This window comes from Natrix helvetica (genome assembly GCF_964273705.1).
Source record: "Natrix helvetica genome assembly, chromosome: Z".
NCBI classification, from domain to species: Eukaryota; Metazoa; Chordata; class Lepidosauria; order Squamata; family Natricidae; genus Natrix; species Natrix helvetica.
Window position 1 is genome coordinate 138,181,597 of NC_138554.1, and position 19,649 is coordinate 138,201,245.

Genomic DNA, 19,649 nt, shown 5'->3' on the forward strand with positions numbered 1-19,649 from the left:
CGTACTACTAGTATTTGAGTGTGTCAGAACTTCCACCATAGAAAACCACATTGGTATTTCCATATAATGCTTTTCTTTCACTTTTTCCCACACTGCATATAAACCATTTCTTACATAGTGTCTCTAAAAATAACCACGTGTTCTATTTTTCCCCTACCACAAAAATGTGTGCCAACCCAGTTGCATTTTGTATCGCTCCAAGGATAATAACTTTGCATTTCTTAATAATATCCATTCTTTTATTCACGTTAAAGCTGTTGCTTAGTAGTATAATTCCCAATTCGGTAAACCAAATCCACCTCTAATCCTTGAAACTTGTAACATTCTTATATTAATTCTTGCTTTCTTTCCTTGCCAAATATATTTTCCTATTATTTTATTTAGTTTTTTGAAGTAATTTTCCAGTTTTGTTGGAATTGTTTGAAATAAAAATAACATTGCAAGAAAGATCTTAAGGCAAAATTCACTTAACCAACAACAGAAATTTGGGGTTCAATCGTGATTGTAAGTTGAGGACTACCTGTACTGAGGTTGGGCAGCATAGAAATTTAATGAAGCAAGTTCTAAGATTGTGGCTTTATTTATTTATAATAAATAACGCTGAGCTGACAGGGGATTTAAAAATGACAGATGATAAAAATGATGTACATAAAAGATTCTACACTGGACTTGAAAAGATGCTGGCTGGTGACATAATAATTTTATTTAATTACTTTTTTTCCTTTTTATCCTGTCTTTATGCCTTTGTAAGCAACTCAAGGTAGCAAACAGCTTGCCAAAGGAAAACTACAACTACAGCACCTTAACCACTACACTACAACAAACCATTTTTTTCCCATATTGGATTTACCAATGAGGCCATTTTAAATGAGGAATTTTGTGTTAGGAGGACAAAAGAAACTGCGAAAGGAAACCAAATCCTGGGACATTATTCTGGACTAAAAATTAAGAATGCTAAAAGTAAAAGGAAGGAATATGGGTGGTTTTAGACCATCACTGAGCCCAAAATGTATGTTGTTAAGTGAGACAGCAGTCAAGTGAGCTTTGCCCCATTTTATGATCTTTCTTGCCACAGTTGTTAAGTGAATCACTGCTGTTATTAACTTAGCAACATGGTCGTTAAATCTGGCTTCCCCCATTGACTAGGAGACTCTAGAAAGAGTGCAGAGAAGAGCAACAAAGATGATTAGGGGACTGAAACATATGAAGAACGGTTGCAGGAACTGGGTATGTTTAGCTTAAGAGAAAGAAGGACCAGGGGAGACATGATAGCAGTGTTCTCAGGGGTTGCCACAAAGAAGAGGGAGCCAAACTATTCTCCAAGGCACCTGAGGGCAGGACAAGACGCAATGGGTGTAAACTAATCAAGGAGAGAAGCAACTTAGAACTGAGGAGAAACTTCCTGACAGTTAGAACAATTAATCAGTGGAACAGAAGTTGCCTCCAGAAGTTGTGAATGCCCCAACACTGGAAGTCTTTAAGAAGATATTGGGTAGCCATTTAGGTGTAGGGTTTCCGGACTAGGCAGGGGGTTGGACTAGAAGACCTCCAAGGTCCCTTCTAACTCTGCTATTGTATTGTATTGTATTGTATTGCTTGTTCAAAGGGTTACAGTGGGTGGCCACATTACCCTGGAACAACCATCATAAATACGAGTCAGTTGCCACTGGTCTGAATTTTCATCACATGATGACCACAGAGACTTTGCAATGGTCCTGTAATGTTTGAGAATGCGTTGAGACCCACAGAAGTCCCAATGAGCCAAACATGAGACTTAAACGGAGGCTTGAATAACAATCAGCGTTTAATCTTTGATCAAAGCTTAAAGACACGATGGTCAGTTGTTCCCAACATACCCCAAGGATACGCAGGGAAGAACTCCCTTTCAGAGAAGGCGTAACTCCTCTTTATAACATCCTGGCTTTACAATACTCCTCACTAGCCTCTTCAGCCTTCCCTCTTTCCTCTGTCCCCAGGATTGGCCATTTGGCCCCCTGTTGTGAAGGGGGACAGATCAAAGGTGAGATAGATTCTCAGGCAGAAGGGGGGACATATCAAACGTGTCAGCTTTACAGCTCTTGACAGCTCCATTCCGGGATAAGTTCTATGCCCATAGATTGCAGGTTGATAAGAGCTCCAATGGCAAGGAAGGCACATTTGCAAGATACTCTAGTACGGACCCTAATAACAGGGCCACAGGAAGTCAGTTTCAGGGAACAAAAGGCACTTACAGCATGCAAGCTTATGTGTTACAAACACAAGGCATAATATATGTGTGGTACAGAAAACAAATATTTCTACTAATCAACAAGTTTGTATCCTTATTACTATTCCCCTTCAGCCCTAAGTGTGATTTTTTTTTTTAAAAAAAGTACTTTTTTTCTGTGCTGTTTTAACTTCGGTCACTAAAAAAAGAGTTGTAAATCCTTTGTTTTTCTTTTCTTTCTCTTTATTATGTTCTTATTTCATCTTTCTTTTCTACTTTTTACATTCTTTCTTTTTTGAACTTTTTGCTTTCTATTTCCTTCTCTTTTTTGTGGGCATTCGTGTTATCTTTTTAATTGTAATAAACTCTTTAATTAAAACAACAAAAAGATAAACCACCCGTGTCAGTCATGTTTAGCTTAGAGGTTGGCACTATAATTGTTGCCTTTAAGGGGCCCAGGAAAAACGTCTTAATAAATGCTTTGCAGTTGCATAAAATGCTGTATGATGTTATCTAAAGACCTGCTAATCAGCTTCTGGCTAAAAATTGGCAAGCCAAATTAAACCTCAATATGAGTTGTTGTAACTTCGGGTACAATGAGCGAAAGAAAGAACCTTCCTTTTTACAAATACATTTAGGCACAAGAGAGTATCCCAACTGACTTACCGTAAGCTTTTTTTTTTTTTTGCAAAACATTCCTTGCTAATCGCTGGGCTGGCAAAGGATAAAAGCAGAGAGTGAAGCAAGAGTTTGAAAGAAAGCAGGATAGGACACATCCACTTTAATCTTGCCAGTCCTTCCTGCATGATCTTTGAACGATCCAGGTTCCATTAATCAAGTGAATTCGATGCCAAAGGGATGGGGATGTTTCATAATAAGGAACAATTGCAGAAGACTGACCTGATCAAAGTTGAGGCTACTCTTTAAATCATAATCTGTACAGCTTTATCATAACATTCTGTGCAGCCCAAAAGGTATCTGCTGCTAATTAATTCGTTGGCAGTAAACAACACGATGTAGAAATAAACTAGACAAGCCAGGATCTGTTGGGTTATTGTTTCAGGAGTGTTTATTCTTCTGAATCTTATCAACCAATTGACAGAAAGTCAACGGGGAAGATTGCAAGTTTTTTAGGTTGTCCCTTTGCTCCTGCACCCATGCCCCTTTCCCCAATTAATCACTACGTGTAATGCATCAGCCACTTGCACACTCATATGCACAGCTATGGGCAGGGAGCATTGGCATCATGATCAAGTTTAGACTTCCTGATGGCTTCTCCATTGGCTTGCGGATGACTGGTAGAGAGCATTGGAAATGATTATCTGTGGCAGTGGAGTTGACACGGCAGTGCTGAAGCAGTTATAGCTTTCCCAAATTTCAATCCCACAGGAGTAGCGTATCCTGAAATTTGGGCACATCCTGTTTGAAGTACCTCAAATCAAAAATTGTTGCCCTGCGATCCATTTCACCCAATCAAAGGTGACAATCAGACACAAGAGTTTTCATAGTACATCGATAAATGCAGAAAGTGGGTCAAAAATTAAGCCAACAAGGCTTAAAAAGTTTATTCTTTTGTGGTGCCTTTCAAAGTTTTTAATATTTAGGTTAATTTGTCTTTTTAACTTTGAGGTAGGGCGCCCAGAGTCACTCATTGGTGAGCAAGGTGGGTTTTATTTTTTTTAAAAAGATAATAATAATAATAATAATTTGAATTTATTAGCCGCTCCCTTTCCAGACAGGACTCGGGGCGGCGTACAATGGAGCATATAGAACATAAAACATGTGTACACAGATAAATGAATAAATAAAAGGAGGGGGGAAAGAATAGCTAAATCTGCCTTTCATCCTTTGCAATCCCGGTTTACAATCCAGCTTCCTAAAATGCTTCTTCATATCAACCTCTCTCTGACTCCATACATATTTGATTTGCAATTTGATCCTCACTCATTCTGTCCACCTGCAAATAAACCAGGCAAATATCTCTTGAATACAAGTTGTCCTCAACATATGACCACAACTGAGCCCAAATTTTCCATGACTAAGCAAGATGGATGTTAAGTGCATCATGCCCCATTTTGTGACCTCTTTTGCCACATTTGTTAAGCGAATCACTGGAGTCATTAAGCAAATCTGATTTCATCCATTGACTTTGCTCATGAGAAGGTCGCAAAAGGGGCCACGCAACCATCATAACTACGTGCCGGTTGCCAAGCGTCAAAATGTTGATCATGTGACCACGGAAAAGCTGCCATGGTCGCAAGTGTGAAAAGGGGTCATAAGTCTTTTTTTTTCCAGTGCTGTTGTAACTTCAGCCAGTTATAAGTCAGAAACTACTTGTATTTGTGGTTGTTTTTTTTTAAATTGTACATTTAAAAAAATATATTATTGTCAATAAAATTGATTGATGTTTGTTTCTTTTTTCTTCCTTTTTCTTCTTCTTTTTTTCTTTTCCCAAATGTTGTATTTGAATTTTGGAGAGAGAGAAAAATATTTAAAATGTTTTGTTTGATTTGTAATTTGTAAACTACCCAGTCTCCTTTTAGGAGAGGGGGGGGGAGGGATGGATGGATGGATGGATAGATAGATACCATGTTTCCCCGAAAAATGTCTTATTTTCTTTTGAGCCCCCGAAATAAGCGCTTGGCCTTATTTTCAGGGAGGTCTTATTATTTTTGAGATGCTGGAGGCGGCGAGCGTGGTCACCTCATGGCTACTGCTGTGTTGCAATATTTTCGGGGAGGGCTTATTTTCAGGGAAACAGGGTAGATATGGATGGATGGATGGATGGATGGAGAGGGGGAGAGGAAGAGGGAGGGAGGGAGATATGTTTATTAAAGAGGGCCGAAATGTGGTCACTTGACCATGGGACAGCAATCGTAACTTTGGAAAGAAGTCATAAGTATCGCTGCGAAAGTCTGTTGTAATCTTCAACAGTTCACTCAGTGACCAGTCATAAGTCGATGACTATGCAAATCAGCACCCAAGCTTTAGTCATCGTCCACAATGATTTAATCTGTTCAGAGCAATCGGAAAACCCTGATTGGATGCATACGTCGCAACCCTGATTCACCTCCTTTGCCTGCAATCGTTCATCTTTTAATACTTTAATTTTAGAACCCTGTGTCAGCGCTCCAAATATCACGCAGAATTAAATCAGAGTCCAAGGCAAAACTATCCTTAAAGTTTCAATTTAATAAGACAGACATGTTGGCACAAACTGTGGAATCCCAAATCTAAAAGCTTCCTGGAATTCCACCCAGTTGAAAGTTCACGATCTTTTCCCCACACCCACTAATCCATTACATGGTCCAATCTTCTTCTTCCACGCTGTCTTCTCCACCCCGCTGGTTCCGGATCAGGTGCCAAGGTGTGGAGACAAAGAATAACCTTGAGCTTCCAGAAAGGAATTTTTTATTTTGAAAACAACACATTCTACCCATTGTTATTTTCCACCACCACCACCCTTAATGAATATGCACACTAAAGATGAAGCTAGAACAGAGAGTGTGGCAGGCCAAAGATTCTTAAATGAACCACTGCAGGTCTGACACCCTGCCCCATACATCCCTCCGGCCGATCCGCTCACAAAGGGAGGGACTCCTCCGGGTGCCGTCCACTAGGCTGTGCCAGCGGACGACGCCTAGGGGAAGGGCCTTCTCTGTGATGGGCCCGACCCTCTGGAATGACCTTCCCCCTGACATTAGAATGACTACGGACCTCCGCTCCTTCCGCCAGAAGCTCAAAACCCACCTATTCCAGCTAGCCGGCTTGGCCTAATTCCACCTATCCCACCTCAGTTCTATTTCTAAATTTTTTAAGATTGGTTTTAAGGTTTGTTTTTTAATTTTTATAAATTGTACAGGGGCTGTTTAATCTGATTTTTACTTATGTGTTTGATTGTTTATATGTTTTAAATTTATCCCTTTACACCGCCCCGAGTCCCTCCGGGGAGAGGGGGCGGTCTAGAAATTTAATAAATTATTATTAATTATTATTATCTTTAGCGTCTGCTTTATGAGGTCACCGGACATCTTTTTTTCCATGAAGGAACGTCAGAAGCAAATTGGCAAGTTCCTAGTTCCAACTCATGTGTTTTATTAATGGGCCGTTTTCAGGGCCTGCAGCCAAAGTCCAGAGAAGAGCACCTAAGATGATCAACGAAAAACATACAAAGAACGGCTGCAGGATTTGGGTCTGGCTAGTCTAAAGAAAAAAAGAATTAGGGGCAACATGGTATCAGTGTTCCAGTATTTGAGGGGCTGCCACAAAGAAGAGGGGGTTCAACTTATTTTCCAAAGCACCCGAAGACCAGACAAGAAGCAATGGTTGGAAACCAACCAAAGAGAGAAGCAACCTGGAATTAAGGAGAAACTCCCTAACAGTGAAGACAATTAACCAGTGGAACAGCTTGCCACCAGAAATCATGAGCAATCCATCCCTGGAGGCTTTGAAAAAAGAGATTTTTGTCTGAAATGGTATAGGTTCTCCTGTTTGAGCTGGGGCTGGACTAGAAGACCTCCAAGGTCCCTTCCAAATCTATTCTATTCTGATGCTGATTGGGGGCGGGGCGGGGGGGGAACTGATGGAATATTTAGAATGGGGGCAGGTTGTGGGGAGAGGGAAAGGTAGCAAGAGGGTGGTTTTCAGAGCCAGGTTTTATTGATACAGATTACAAGCAGTTCATTCTAAATGTGTTTTAAAAACCCATAAAATCCTCTAACACTGGTGAAGTTGAGATGAAAGACTGATAAGAAAATTCATTTAACCCACAGTCGTAAATCAAAACTTGGAAAAGGCAAAGAATCATGAGAGTACAAATAATATTAATAGACAGATCTGGATTTTGGCAAAAGGAAAGAAAGGAAAATGGAGGGTTGAAAACACTAGCCCCCCAAAAAAGACATTTGTTTGAAACAATTCAGACAGAAAGGGTGAAAGCAGAGAAGTGACAAACCCACTCAAATACAAACTCTAAACTTGGTTTTGGATTTGAAATAGAAACCAAATATTCCAAAGGAATTACTTCGTTCGAATGTCTGCCAACTAATGTATCTTAAGCAACTCCAATTTATAAGAGTTGGAATGTAACAACTAAGAAAGATAAAGGAAAAAAACACTATTTTCTCACTGACAACTGATAACCTAATCTTGCCTGGGTGGGAAGTTTTAATTAACCAACTGCCATAAATCAGAACTTGGAAAAGCAGGAGGCAAAAGAAACATACCTGGGTTTGGCTGTATGCAAGTGTGTTCCAATTGATATAATTTGAGCAACTGTGGCCAATGAGACATGGAGAGTGGCAAGGGGGAAAATAATAACAACATCAAGAGCTGGGAAAATACAAAGGGTTTTTTTTCCCCTTTTTTTTCTGCAAAAGATCAAGATGGCTCCAGCTTCTCTTCCGGTTTCATATTAGTTGAATAAGCTAAATTTGAGGTGGACCAGAACTTTGAAATAAGATCTGTATAACTAACTGAAATTTTGGAACTGGATATTAAGGAAGAACAAAAGACCAAGGTTGCTCCCATCGTTCTTCTCCACAGCAGCTGAATTAGATAAATTTAAGGTGGACCAGAACTCTGAAATAAGAACTGTATAATTAACTGTAACTTTGAGACCAGACATTATGGAAAGGTGGGAATTTGAAGAACTATGTGAAATTATAAAAAAATATGCATAAATCATTAAAATCAAGCCTAAATAGAATTCTGAATCCAGAAGGGAAGGAAGAAGGGGGGAGTGATAATGAAGGGATAGAAACGGTTGGAAATAAAAAGCAGACAAAAAACTCCATTGGGTTTGGCAGTGGTATAGGGAAAATTAATATAGGGATAATTGAAAAAGGGGGATGTGTCTCAACAAAAGGAAACAAAAAGCAGACAAAAGAGGTTTTGGAGGTTGACAGTGGCATAAGGAAAATTGAAATAGGAGGTTATGCCCCAACAAAGGGAAATATAAAAGATTTCTTTGATGGTGGTTTGGGGAAAATTGAAGAGGGTGGACGTGCCAAAACAAAGAAAAGGGAGAAGGCAGGAATAGAGAAGTGGGACAAATGACTTACTAGGAAAAAAACAGACAACTAGAAATTATTATATAGGAAAATGCAACGCTGAGATAAGGGATTTATTCCTAAATATGACAATAAAATTAAGTTGCTAACTGATTGATTATGATAATGGAAACATAATTAAATAAATGTTAAAATATTTGGAATATGGACAAATATGAAACTGATATGGGGAGATTGTAAAGCAGAGGTGTGTGATTCACTTTTATACATGATAATTAAACTGAGTTGCTAATTGACTGAATATGACAAAAGAAGGACAATTAAGCATGGGTCAAAATATACAAAACATGGACATATAAAGAATTTCTAAGATGATGAACAAAGTGAGATGTGTATTGCTTGCTATTCTATATAGTAGATTAAGGGAATTGTAATGAACATTGAACCGTAAGGATTGCAATTTATAGACAATTAAGGGTAATCTAAACCAAGATATGGAAAAATGGAGAGGGAACATGAGGTATACTTACAATGGGAAACTATTGAGATTTAAAAACAGAATTATAAGGTAAGGATGCATAATTATATAAATGTACTGACGAAAATAGCTGGGAATTGTAACCAGGTCTACATTTTGGCCAAAATGAGGCTGGTGGTGTTTAAAAGAATAATGACTATATTGTATACTTTGTTTTCTCTCTTTTTAAAAAAAGAAGGAAGACAATACATGTTAAAATTAAATATGTATATTGAAAAAGAATTATAAATGCCATGAACATAAAATGGAGCTTGCTCAGAAGCTGAAACACACCAAGTAAATGAGATGAAGAGTGTGAAGTAGAGGAGAGAGGTAAGGGAAGAAGAGAGGGATAGGGGAGAGGGGAAGGAGGTGGGGAAGAGGAGGAGAGAAAGGAGGAGTGGAAAGGGGAGAGAGGAAAAGGAGAGAGGAAGGAGAAGTAGAGAAGGGAAAGATGACAGAGGGAAGAAAGGAGGTAGGGAGGGGAAGGAGAGAGAGGGAGGAGAAAGTGATGGATAAGGTACAAATATGGTGTATGGAGAGCAGAAGAGCTAATAATTGGTTTTTGGGAGTTGTTGATAAAATGAATTGATGTAAACATTTAATAGTACAATACAATGTTGGCTATATAATAGTATACATGTGGTTGTATGTTATGAAAATGGAAAAATAAAACACTTAAAAAAAACCCTCTAATACTGATGATGTTCCCTAGTTGGGTAATGAAACAAAAGGAAGGAGAAAGAAAGAGGTGGGGGGGGGGGACCAATAACAGGAGAGAATATTGTAGCTAAGTGTTGATCTGGGAAGTTAACATCTTTCCACGTCCCTTTTTAAAGGGAAATGCTCAGATTGGAGGGAAAGCCCATGGATTTATGATAACTTGGGACATTGCGGTCCTGGTTGCTCTCTGAGCTTGGTGGTTTTCTTGCAGACATTTCAGAACCCAACTAGGTAACATCATCAGGGCTAGAAGGGAGGAGGAGGAGGATTGTGGGGTCCTTGGTGCTCTCTGAGCTTGGCGGTTTTCTTGCAGACGTTTCATGACCCAACTAGGTAACTGCATCAGTACAGTTAGTCCTCCTCAACTTACAACCACAAGAGAGTGCAAAATTTGTGTTGCTAAGTGAAACATTTGTTAAGTGATTAAGTGAGTTTTGTCTCCTTTTACGATTTTTCTTTCCATACTCGTTAAGTGAATCACTGCAGTTGTTCAATTAATAACATTGTTGTTAAGTGAGTCTAGCTTCCCCCATTTACTTGGCTTGTCTGAAGGTCACAAAAGGGGATCATGTGACCCTGGGATGGTGCAATTGTCATAAAGGTGAGTCAATTGTCAGGCATCCAAATGCAAATCACGTGACCTCAGAGGCAATGGTCATAAGTGTGAAAAACAGTCATGTCACTTTTTTCAGTGCCGTTGTAACTTTCAATAGTCACTAAGTGAACTGTTGTAAGGCAAGGACTACCTGTACTAGAGGGAAGTGGGGTTTTCTGGAGAGGAGGAGGAGAACTGTGGGGTCCTTGGTGCTCTCTGAGCTTGGTGGTTTCCTTGCAGATGTTTCATAACCCAACTAGGGAACATCATGAATGCTAGAAGAGAGTGGTAGGGAGAAGAGGAGGAGGAGGAGGAGGAGGAGGAGGAGGAGGAGGAGGAGGAGGAGGAGGAGGAGGAGGAGGAGGAGGAGGAGGAGGAGGAAGAGGAAGAGGAAGAGGAGAACTGTGGGGTCCTTGGTGCTCTCTGATCTTGGTGGTTTCCTTGCAGATGTTTCATGACCTGGCTTTGATAACATCATCAGGGGAAGTCACTTATATAGACCAAATATTTCTCCTTTTTAGCACTGATGATGTTACTCATTTGGGTCATGAAACGTCTGCAAGAAAACCGCCAAGTTCAGAGAGCACCAAGGACCCCACAATCCTCCTCCTCCTCCTCCTCCTCCTCCTCCTCCTCCTCCTCCTCCTCCTCCTCCTCCTCCTCCTCCTCCTCTCCACAATCACAGCTCTCTTCTAGGACTGATGATGTTCCCTAATTGGGTCATGAAAAGTCTACAAGCAAACCACCAAGCTCAGAGAGCATCAAGGACACCTGATTTCAGCTGTGAGCTACAAATATTCTCCCGCATCAAAACTCCATTGTGTTGGTTTAGATCAGGAGAGACAGCCCGAAGTCTTGAGATGAATGTGAGTTTTAATGATTAATTGTGCTTCAGATGCTGTTATTGTCTTGGGGTCCTGACCTCAAACACATTTTCCATTGCTGATTATTATAATCCCATTTGGGAGGAACATCTTGTGAAGGTATCATCAAAGTCATTGGAGGCCCCCGATGGTACTGTGGGGACAAATGTGAGAGACAAATAGACCTATGGGTTTGTGGTTTCCATCTTTACATCATTATTTGGGTTGTTTGTTTGAATCTCCTTCAGGTGAGTTGGTTACCTTTAGGAAAGTAGACGTTGGCCACGAGGACTTGAGAAAGTATGACGTCATTGTCCAACGTGAGTAGTCACGCACAAATGATCCTTCATTAGATCCTTCCTGGAAATCAAGGTGACCTTGTGGGTTGGTCTATTGATCTCTTTGGGTATGAAGATCAGCTCCCAAATGCCTGTTCAGCATCTCTCTTTAAAAATAAATAAAAATGTAAATAGAGGTTGTCTCTAGAGCATGTTTCTCAACCTTAGGACCATTAAGATGGATTGGACTTCAACTCCCAGAATTCCCAGCCAGTGATGGTGGCTGCGGAATTCTGGGAGTTGAAGCTCACCCATCTGAAAAGTGCCAAAGTTGAGAAATAATGCTGCCATAGACAATAGAAGTTAGAAGCATGCAGTTGTGTTAGGGTTCCAAATAGCATCCAAAAGTAAATCAGAGTCCGAGGCAAAGTATTTCTCAAAGTTCCAATTTATTAAAAGAGCCACGTTGGCACATCTGGGAAACCCAGTTTTCCAACCTAGTTGAAAGTTCATGATCTTGCCCCCACACCCACAAGCCCATCCCATGGTCCAATCTCCCACTACCACCCTGGCAGCTTCCACCCATCCAGTTCCGGTCAGGTGCAGAGGTGCAGAGACAAAGGATGACCTTGGCTTTCTAGAAAGGATTTTGTTATGGCTACATAGTGTCTAACTCCTTACAATCCCCCCCTCCCATTTTCCCACAATAGAAAGTGCATAGCAGAGTAATAGAACGTGTGGCGGGCCAAAGATCCAAAAGAAAAGATGGCTGCAGGCCTGACATGTAGCTTATGTGGGGCATCCTGTGGCTTTCCTGCATCATATGATATTTAGGTGTCCGTTGTGTGCTTTGACCATGACTTCCAGGAAGCGGACTCACTCTCTTGAGTGAGGGAACCTCAGGCTGATTGTGGGATTGTTGAGGTCTTGATGGTATCTGAGGAGACTTACTTTTCTAGGATCAAGGGAACCCCTCTCATCACTACTGATATGAGACGTCACTACTATATAAAATGAAAGCAAACCACACGCCCTTCTAACACTGATGATGTTACCTAGTCGGGTCATGAAATGTCTGCAGGAAACAACCGAGCTCAGACACTGTCAAGGACCCCATGCTCCTCTTCCTCCTCCTCCTCTCTACAAACCCCAAACCCTTCTAACCCCAATGATGTTGCTTAACAGGGTCATGAGATGTCTGCAAGCAAACCGCACACTTTCTTTCCTTCCCATCCCTCCAGGTGATGAAAAGATATTCAATCCACTTGGAACACAGGTGAAGAAAGCTTCCCACGTGACTTAAAGTCATGTTGGTTGCCTGTTGAGCAACTGAATGTGTTTGTGTGTGTGTGTGTCCATCGCTTTCCCACTGACTCACAAGCACATGTTGTTTCTGAGATGAAGCAGTTCCAGGGATTACAAAGTCACACTTTGCACTTTGGCAATATAGGTTGTGTTGATAGGGGCAATATGTTTCGGATGACCTGAAGTCCGTTTCGTGAACCTGCGGTGTTTCAACACCCAGTGTTGCCGGAATTGTGTCATGAGGGACTTGTCCTAAGTGGTCCCTTTTCTTGGGGAAAAAAAGCCCAGCGTCCCTTACAAAGCTGTGAGTGCAGGTGGCATAAGGAACGAAGGCCCCTAAGGATGCTTGGGCACATGGGATGTTTCTGGGTTGATTCAGACTTGCACATGATCAGGGGACTGGAGGCTAAAACATATGAAGAACAATTGCTGGAACTGGGGCAACTATTAGTCTTCTCATCGTTTCTATCATCCATCTCCTCCCACTTATGACAGCATGACTATAACTTTGTTGCTTGTATCCTTATGATTTATATTGATGGTTTCCTGGTTGCTTGTTTGTACCCTATGATTATCATTAAGTGTTGTACCTTATGATTCTTGACGAACGTATCTTGTCTTTTTTATGTACACTGAGAGCATCTGCACCAAAGACAAATTCCTTGTGTCCCCAATCACACTTGACCATAAAGAATTCTATTCTATTCTATTCCATTCCATATTTTCTATTCTATTCCATTACATTCCATATTTTCTTTTCTATTCCATTCCATTCCTTTCTATTCCATATTTTCTATTCTATTCTATTCTATTCCATTCCATTCCATTCTATTCTATTCTATTCTATTCTATTCCATTCCTTTCCATTCCTTATTTTCTATTCTATTCTATTCTATTCCATTCCACATTTTCTATTCTATTCCATTCCATTCCTTTCTATTCCATATTTTCTATTCTATTCTATTCCATTCCATTCCTTTCTATTCCATATTTTCTATTCTATTCTATTCCATTCCATTCCTTTCTATTCCATATTTTCTATTCTATTCTATTCTATTCTATTCTATTCTATTCTATTCCATTCCATTCCATTCCATATTTTCTATTCTATTCTATTCTATTCCATTCCATTCCATTCCTTTCTATTCCATATTTTCTATTCTATTCTATTCCACATTTTCTATTCTATTCTATTCCATTCCATTCCTTTCCATTCCTTCTTTTCTTTTCTTTTCTTTTCTATTCTATTCCATTCCATTCCACATTTTCTATTCTATTCCATTCCATTCCTTTCTATTCCATATTTTCTATTCTATTCCATTCCATTTAATTCCTTTCCATTCCATTCCATTCCATATTTTCTATTCTATTCTATTCCATTCCATATTTTCTATTCTATTCTATTCTATTCCATTCCATTCCATTCCATATTTTCTATTCTATTCCATTCCATTTAATTCCTTTCCATTCCATTCCATTCCATATTTTCTATTCTATTCTATTCCATTCCATATTTTCTATTCTATTCTATTCTATTCCATTCCATTCCATTCCATATTTTCTATTCTATTCTATTCCATTCCATTCCATATTTTCTATTCTATTCTATTCCATTCCATTCCACTCCACTCCACTCCATTTCATTCGATTCCATATTTTCTGTTCTATTCTATTCTATTCCATTCCATTCCATATTTTCTATTCTATTCTATTCCATTCCATTCCACTCCACTCCATTTCATTCGATTCCATATTTTCTATTCTATTCTATTCTATTCTATTCAAGGGAAGAGAAGGAACAGGGGAGACAGGATAGCAGTCTTCCAATGATCGAGGGCCTGCCCAAGAGAGGAATGGGGTCAAGTTATTTTCCAAAGCACCCGAAGGCCAGGCAAGGAATAATGGATAATGGAAACTCACCAAGGAGAGATTCAACCTACAAATAAGGAGGAATTTTCTGACAGGGAGAGCAAATCAACCCGTGGAATAGAAGTTGCTTTCAGAAGTTGTGGGAGCTTCCTCACTGGAGGCTTTCAAGAAGAGAGTGGGCTGCCCTCTGTCAGAAATGGGGTAGGGTCTTCTGCCTGGGCAGGAGTTTGGACTAGATAACCTACAAGGTCCCTTCCCACTCTATTCAACTGTAATCTGCAATCAGTTCAAACAAATGCTGGTGGGAATAATATACAAGACAGTTGTGGGTTCCCGATCCCGTTGCAACCGGTACAGTTGCAACGGGGCCCGGCATCCACCACATGAACAAGCACACATGCGCAGTGCATGCATGCGTCCTTACCTCTTGCGATGCCTCCGCGATGCTCCAGCTGCTCGGCAGAGCGTAGCGCAGGTGCCGTGCTCTCCGGAAGCGCCCAAGAGCTCAAATACAGGTAAGGAGCTCGGGTGGGCGGGCCCTCCAGAGCTCTGTAAGGGAACGGTACCCAGCGCCCCTCAAGCACCGGTACGCCCATACCAGGCCGTATCGCCTGCAACCCACCGCTGATACAGGTAGTCCGTGACTTATAACCATTTGTTCTGTGACTGTTTGAAGTTGCAACTGTACTTGAAAAAGTGACTTGGGACCATTTTTCACACTTACGACCATTACACCATTCCCATGGTCACGGGACCAAAATTCATACGCTGGGCCACTGACTCGTAAGTAGAGGACTCCCTGCAGTAATAATAACAAACGCACAAGCGCCCACTACATAATTTCCAAAACTTAACAGTTGTTGATAAGAGAGACTAAAAAGTCTGGATAATAGATGTGGCAGTTCCTGAAAAGAGCAGAAGGGAATAGAAAAACAGGATAAAGATATACAGATGAGTTCATTCACACATGCATCCAGGACAGCACAAAGAAAGGAAGGGGAAAAAAAGTCACAGTGTCACAAAAGCAAGGAATGAGATTGAAAGACCACTAGGTGGCAGCATCATGCACAGTTTTCTTATGTGTCTTTACTGCCATCAAGTGGATGTTGCAAGTACTGCAAGGCAGGTCAGCAGCCTGTTTCCCCCCCCCCCCCCCCGGAAAGAAGCACAGCATAAATGAGAGCAGGTAGTCATCACATTACGACCACAATTGAGCCCCAAATTTCCATTGTTAAGTGAGACATTTGATAAGTGAGTTTTGCCCCATTTTACCACCTTTCTTGCCTCTTTAGTTGTTAAGTGAATCACTGCAGTTGTTAAGTCAGCCACACAGCTGTTAAGCGAATCTGGCTTCCCCATTGACTTTGTTTATCAGAAGGTCGCAAAAGGGGATTATGTGACCTTGAGACACAGCAACGGTCATAAGTATGAACCAAGCATCTGAATTTTGATCACATGATCACTGGGATGCTTCACAGGTTGTAATTATGAAAAATGATTATAAGTCACTTTTTTCAGTGCCGTTGTAACTTTGAACAGTCACTAAATGAACTATTGTAAGTCGAGGACTAACTAAATGGCAGTTTTTAGCAAAAACATCTTAAAACCTGGTTATGCAATCACAGCTTGCTGCAAACTGCCATGGAGGTAACTGAGTTGCTTATCGCACAAGGTGCAGTCACACGGCCATGGGAAAGGTGAGCAGCCACCCAAACTCCAGAACTGGGTGTTAAGTGCTTCTGAGGAGGCCCGTTGTAGCCTTGAACTGGTCATAAGTCCAGGACTACTTGTATTTTTTGCTTTCCCCAGAGTGCTGTGATGCTGGTGGTATAAGAATAATTAAAAACACCCAAAAATATATCTTTTTTTTGCCTCTAGCAATACAGGCAGTCCCCCAACTTACAAGTTTGTTTGGTAGCCATTCAAAGTTACAACAACACTGAAATATGTGACTTATGACCATTTTTTTCACAGTTACGACTTATGCAGCATCTCCAGGTCCAAATTCAGATGCGTGGCAACTGGTTCATACTTGTGACCGTTGCTGTGTCCCAAGGCCACACGATCTCCCTTTGTGACCTGCTGAAAAGCAAAGTCCAGGGGGAAGCGGGATTCACTTAACGACCATCTTAATAAACTTAACAACCGCAGTGATTCATTTAACAACTGTGGCCAAAAAAAAATTAGGACAAAACTCACTTAATAAATGTCTCACTTAGCAAGTTCTGGACTCAATTGTGGTCATAAGATGAGGACTCCCTGTAGTTCCGTGAATTTGTGAAAGACGTTCTCAGAAACCTTACTTCACCTTTTCTTAGTTTGAATTTCCTGCTGATAATTAGCCATACAGGTAGTCCTCGACATACAACCATTCGTTTACAGACCACTCAAAGTTGCCATGGAACTGAAAAAAGCGACTTGTGATCGATCCTCGTAGTATGACCTCTGTAGCATCATTCCACCCATTTGATTAAAATCCAGGCACTTGGCAACAGGCAAGTATTTACGGCGATTGCCATGTGATTGCCATTTCTGTCCTCCCCAGGACTTAAGAACCGCCTTCCTTGTTAGCGCTGGGAAGTTTCGTCTCCGTTGTGGTTGTAAGTCAAGGTTTCCATCGTACGATGTGCAGTACAGGTAGTCCTCGACTTACAACATTTCGTGACCGTTCAGTGTTACAATGGCACTAAAAAAAGGAACTGATGACCGCTTTTCACACTTACGACCAGCATCCCCATGGTCACGTGATTAAAATTCAGAAGCTTGGCAACTGGCATGTTCTTATGACAGTTTCTGTATCTCGGGGTCACGTAATCCCCTTTGGCCACCTTTTGACAATCAAAGTCAGTGGGGAAGCCAGATTCACTTAACCACTGTGTCAGTAATTAAACAGCTGCAGTGATTCACTTAACAATGGCGGCAAGAAAGGTTGTAAAATGGGGCAAAACTCAGTTAATTTTGAGCTCAATTGTCATCATAAGTCAAGGACTACCTGTACTTCTTGTTTTAGAAAAAAAAAGCCTTGTGGCAAACAATGGGTTTGTTTTATGACTGTAGTATTCTCTGCAAAGGAAATCCTTGATGTATGACCAAAATGGGAGACCAAATTTCTGTTGCCAAACAAGACCAGATTCTCTTCCAGCACCTATAAACTTTCTTATTAACACACAAACACCGTTATGTGCAGCTCTGATTATCCTTCGTTTCACTAACAGAAACAGCTGCCGTAAATAAATCAAAGAAGCCCAGGTGGTCCTTGGCTTACAACAGTTTATTCAATGACTGTTTGAAGTTACAACAGCACTGAAAAAAGTGACTTAGGACCATTTTTCACAATTATAACCATTGTAACATCCCCATGGTCACGTGAGTCTCCTTTTGCAACCTTTTGGCAAGCAAAGTCGATGGGGGAAGTCAGATTCGCTTAACGACCATGTTACTAAGTTAAGAATTGCAGGGATTCACTTAACAGTGGTGGCAAGGAAGGTCGTAAAATGGAGCAAAGATCACTTGACAAATGTCTCACTTGGCAATGGAGATTTTGGGCTCAGTTGTAGTTGTAAGTCAAGAACTATTAACATAAAATATATTTCTAATTTTGAAAAAAGCCTGTAGCCAAGTGTTATGCCAGCAGAGGGAGCTCTAAGAGGCGACTTTGCTCCCGATTAGAAGCTGGGAGAAGACTATAATGCAGAATAACAGAGCTGTAAGGGGATCTTGGAGGTCTTCTAGTCCAACCTCCTGCTCAAGCAGGAGAACCTATACTGTTGGATCGGGTAATGGAGAGGCACACAAGGCTTAACGGTAACAACAGCTCTTTATTATAGCACAACAAGCGAGAACAATCCAGGGAAGGTTGAGTCTGACAACCCCCCTAAACAAAATGCGAAGATGGGCTCTTTTCAAATTCTTCTCCTTTGATGACTTCTCAGATCTTTGGTCTCTTTCTCTCCTTGCTATCTGTTATGTGACCAGCAGGTGGCAGCCCTGCCTGGAAAATCGATTCCATGACTGCATGGTGCCACTCTCTTTGGGAGGCCTAGCTCCTATAGGCAGTCCTTGACTTATAACCATTCGTTTAGTGACCGTTCAAAGCTACAATGGCACTGAAAAAAAAGAGATTTATGGCTGTTTTTCCACACTTTTTCAGGCATCCCCATGATCATGCGATCAAAATACCTGGCTCATATTTATATTTATGATGGTTGCAGTGTCCCGAGATTATGAAATCGCCAATTGCAAGATGGCTTCCCTCAAGCAAACTCAATGGGGAAAGTTGGTTTCACTTAACAACCACATGATTCACTTAACAACTACAAAGATTTGCTTAACAACCGTGGGGGAAAATGTCAACAAAAACACCTGGGTGTGAGCCACTTGACAACTCCCTTGTTTAGCAACAGAAATTCTGGTCCCAGTTGTGGTCGTAACTCAAGGACCGCCTGTAATTAAATCCACGGTGAAGAATAAGAAATATGAAATTAATCTGCTTTCTGAAGTGATGCAAAACACCGGTGTGGAGACGCCCATTAGACCAATTGGGTTGATCTTCTGGATCAGTGATTCTCGACCTTGGCAACTTTAAGACCAGAGGACTTCAACTCCCAGAGTTTCCCAGTCAGCCATGGGAATTCTGGGAGTTCATACTTCATGAACTAAGTGTGAGAAACCTTCTTGGATTTAGAAAGATTTTTAAGGCAAAACACTTAAGATCTGTGGGGTACATCTTAAAGGGTGCACCCCAAAAATATAGGGATTAGGATCAACTTTGAGGAGGTCCACGCATTTCAAAGTTGTCTTTGAAATCATCCCGGCTTCCCCAAATTAAAAACTCACCCACTCTGGGCTCCTTTCCTCAAACCCGTTTGGGCAGAGCTCCACGTTTAACCCTTTCCATTGGATGCATTTTAAAAGTCTAACCGTGTTGAGATAATTCATTTTTTTCCCTGCAGAGGATTGCTTCAGACGGTGCAATTCTTGCTCATCCAGATTACAACAATCCAGCCCAAAGGTCACAATCAGTGTGAAATTATTTCTTGCATGGAAGTTGCATGCCTGCAATGTCTTCAAGAAAACCACCAAGCTCAGAGATCACCAAGCACCCTACAGTCCTCCTCCTCCTCCTCCTCCTCCTATCTGGAAACCCAGTCCCTTATAGCAGTGGTGAAATCTAATTTTTTTGTCAACTGGTTCTGTGGCTGTGGCTTGGTGGGGGTGGGGGGGTGTCATGTGACTGGGTGGTCGTGGCCAACTTTGTTTTCACTTTTTAAAGCATTTTTTCC

General features: G+C 40.9%; 1 protein-coding gene across 1 annotated transcript in view; it reads left to right on the top strand.

Annotated features, from left to right (window-relative positions):
- Positions 1 to 16,055: 16,055 nt before the first annotated feature.
- LOC309381804 (vasoactive intestinal polypeptide receptor-like) overlaps positions 16,056 to 19,649 on the top strand; it is a gene marked incomplete at its 5' end in the record, with an annotated part of 25,812 nt that continues 22,218 nt past the window's right edge. The window contains one exon of the mRNA XM_081933087.1: positions 16,056 to 16,064. Within this exon, the coding sequence (XP_081789213.1) occupies positions 16,056 to 16,064 (9 nt within the window). The remainder of the gene's footprint in view (positions 16,065 to 19,649) is intronic.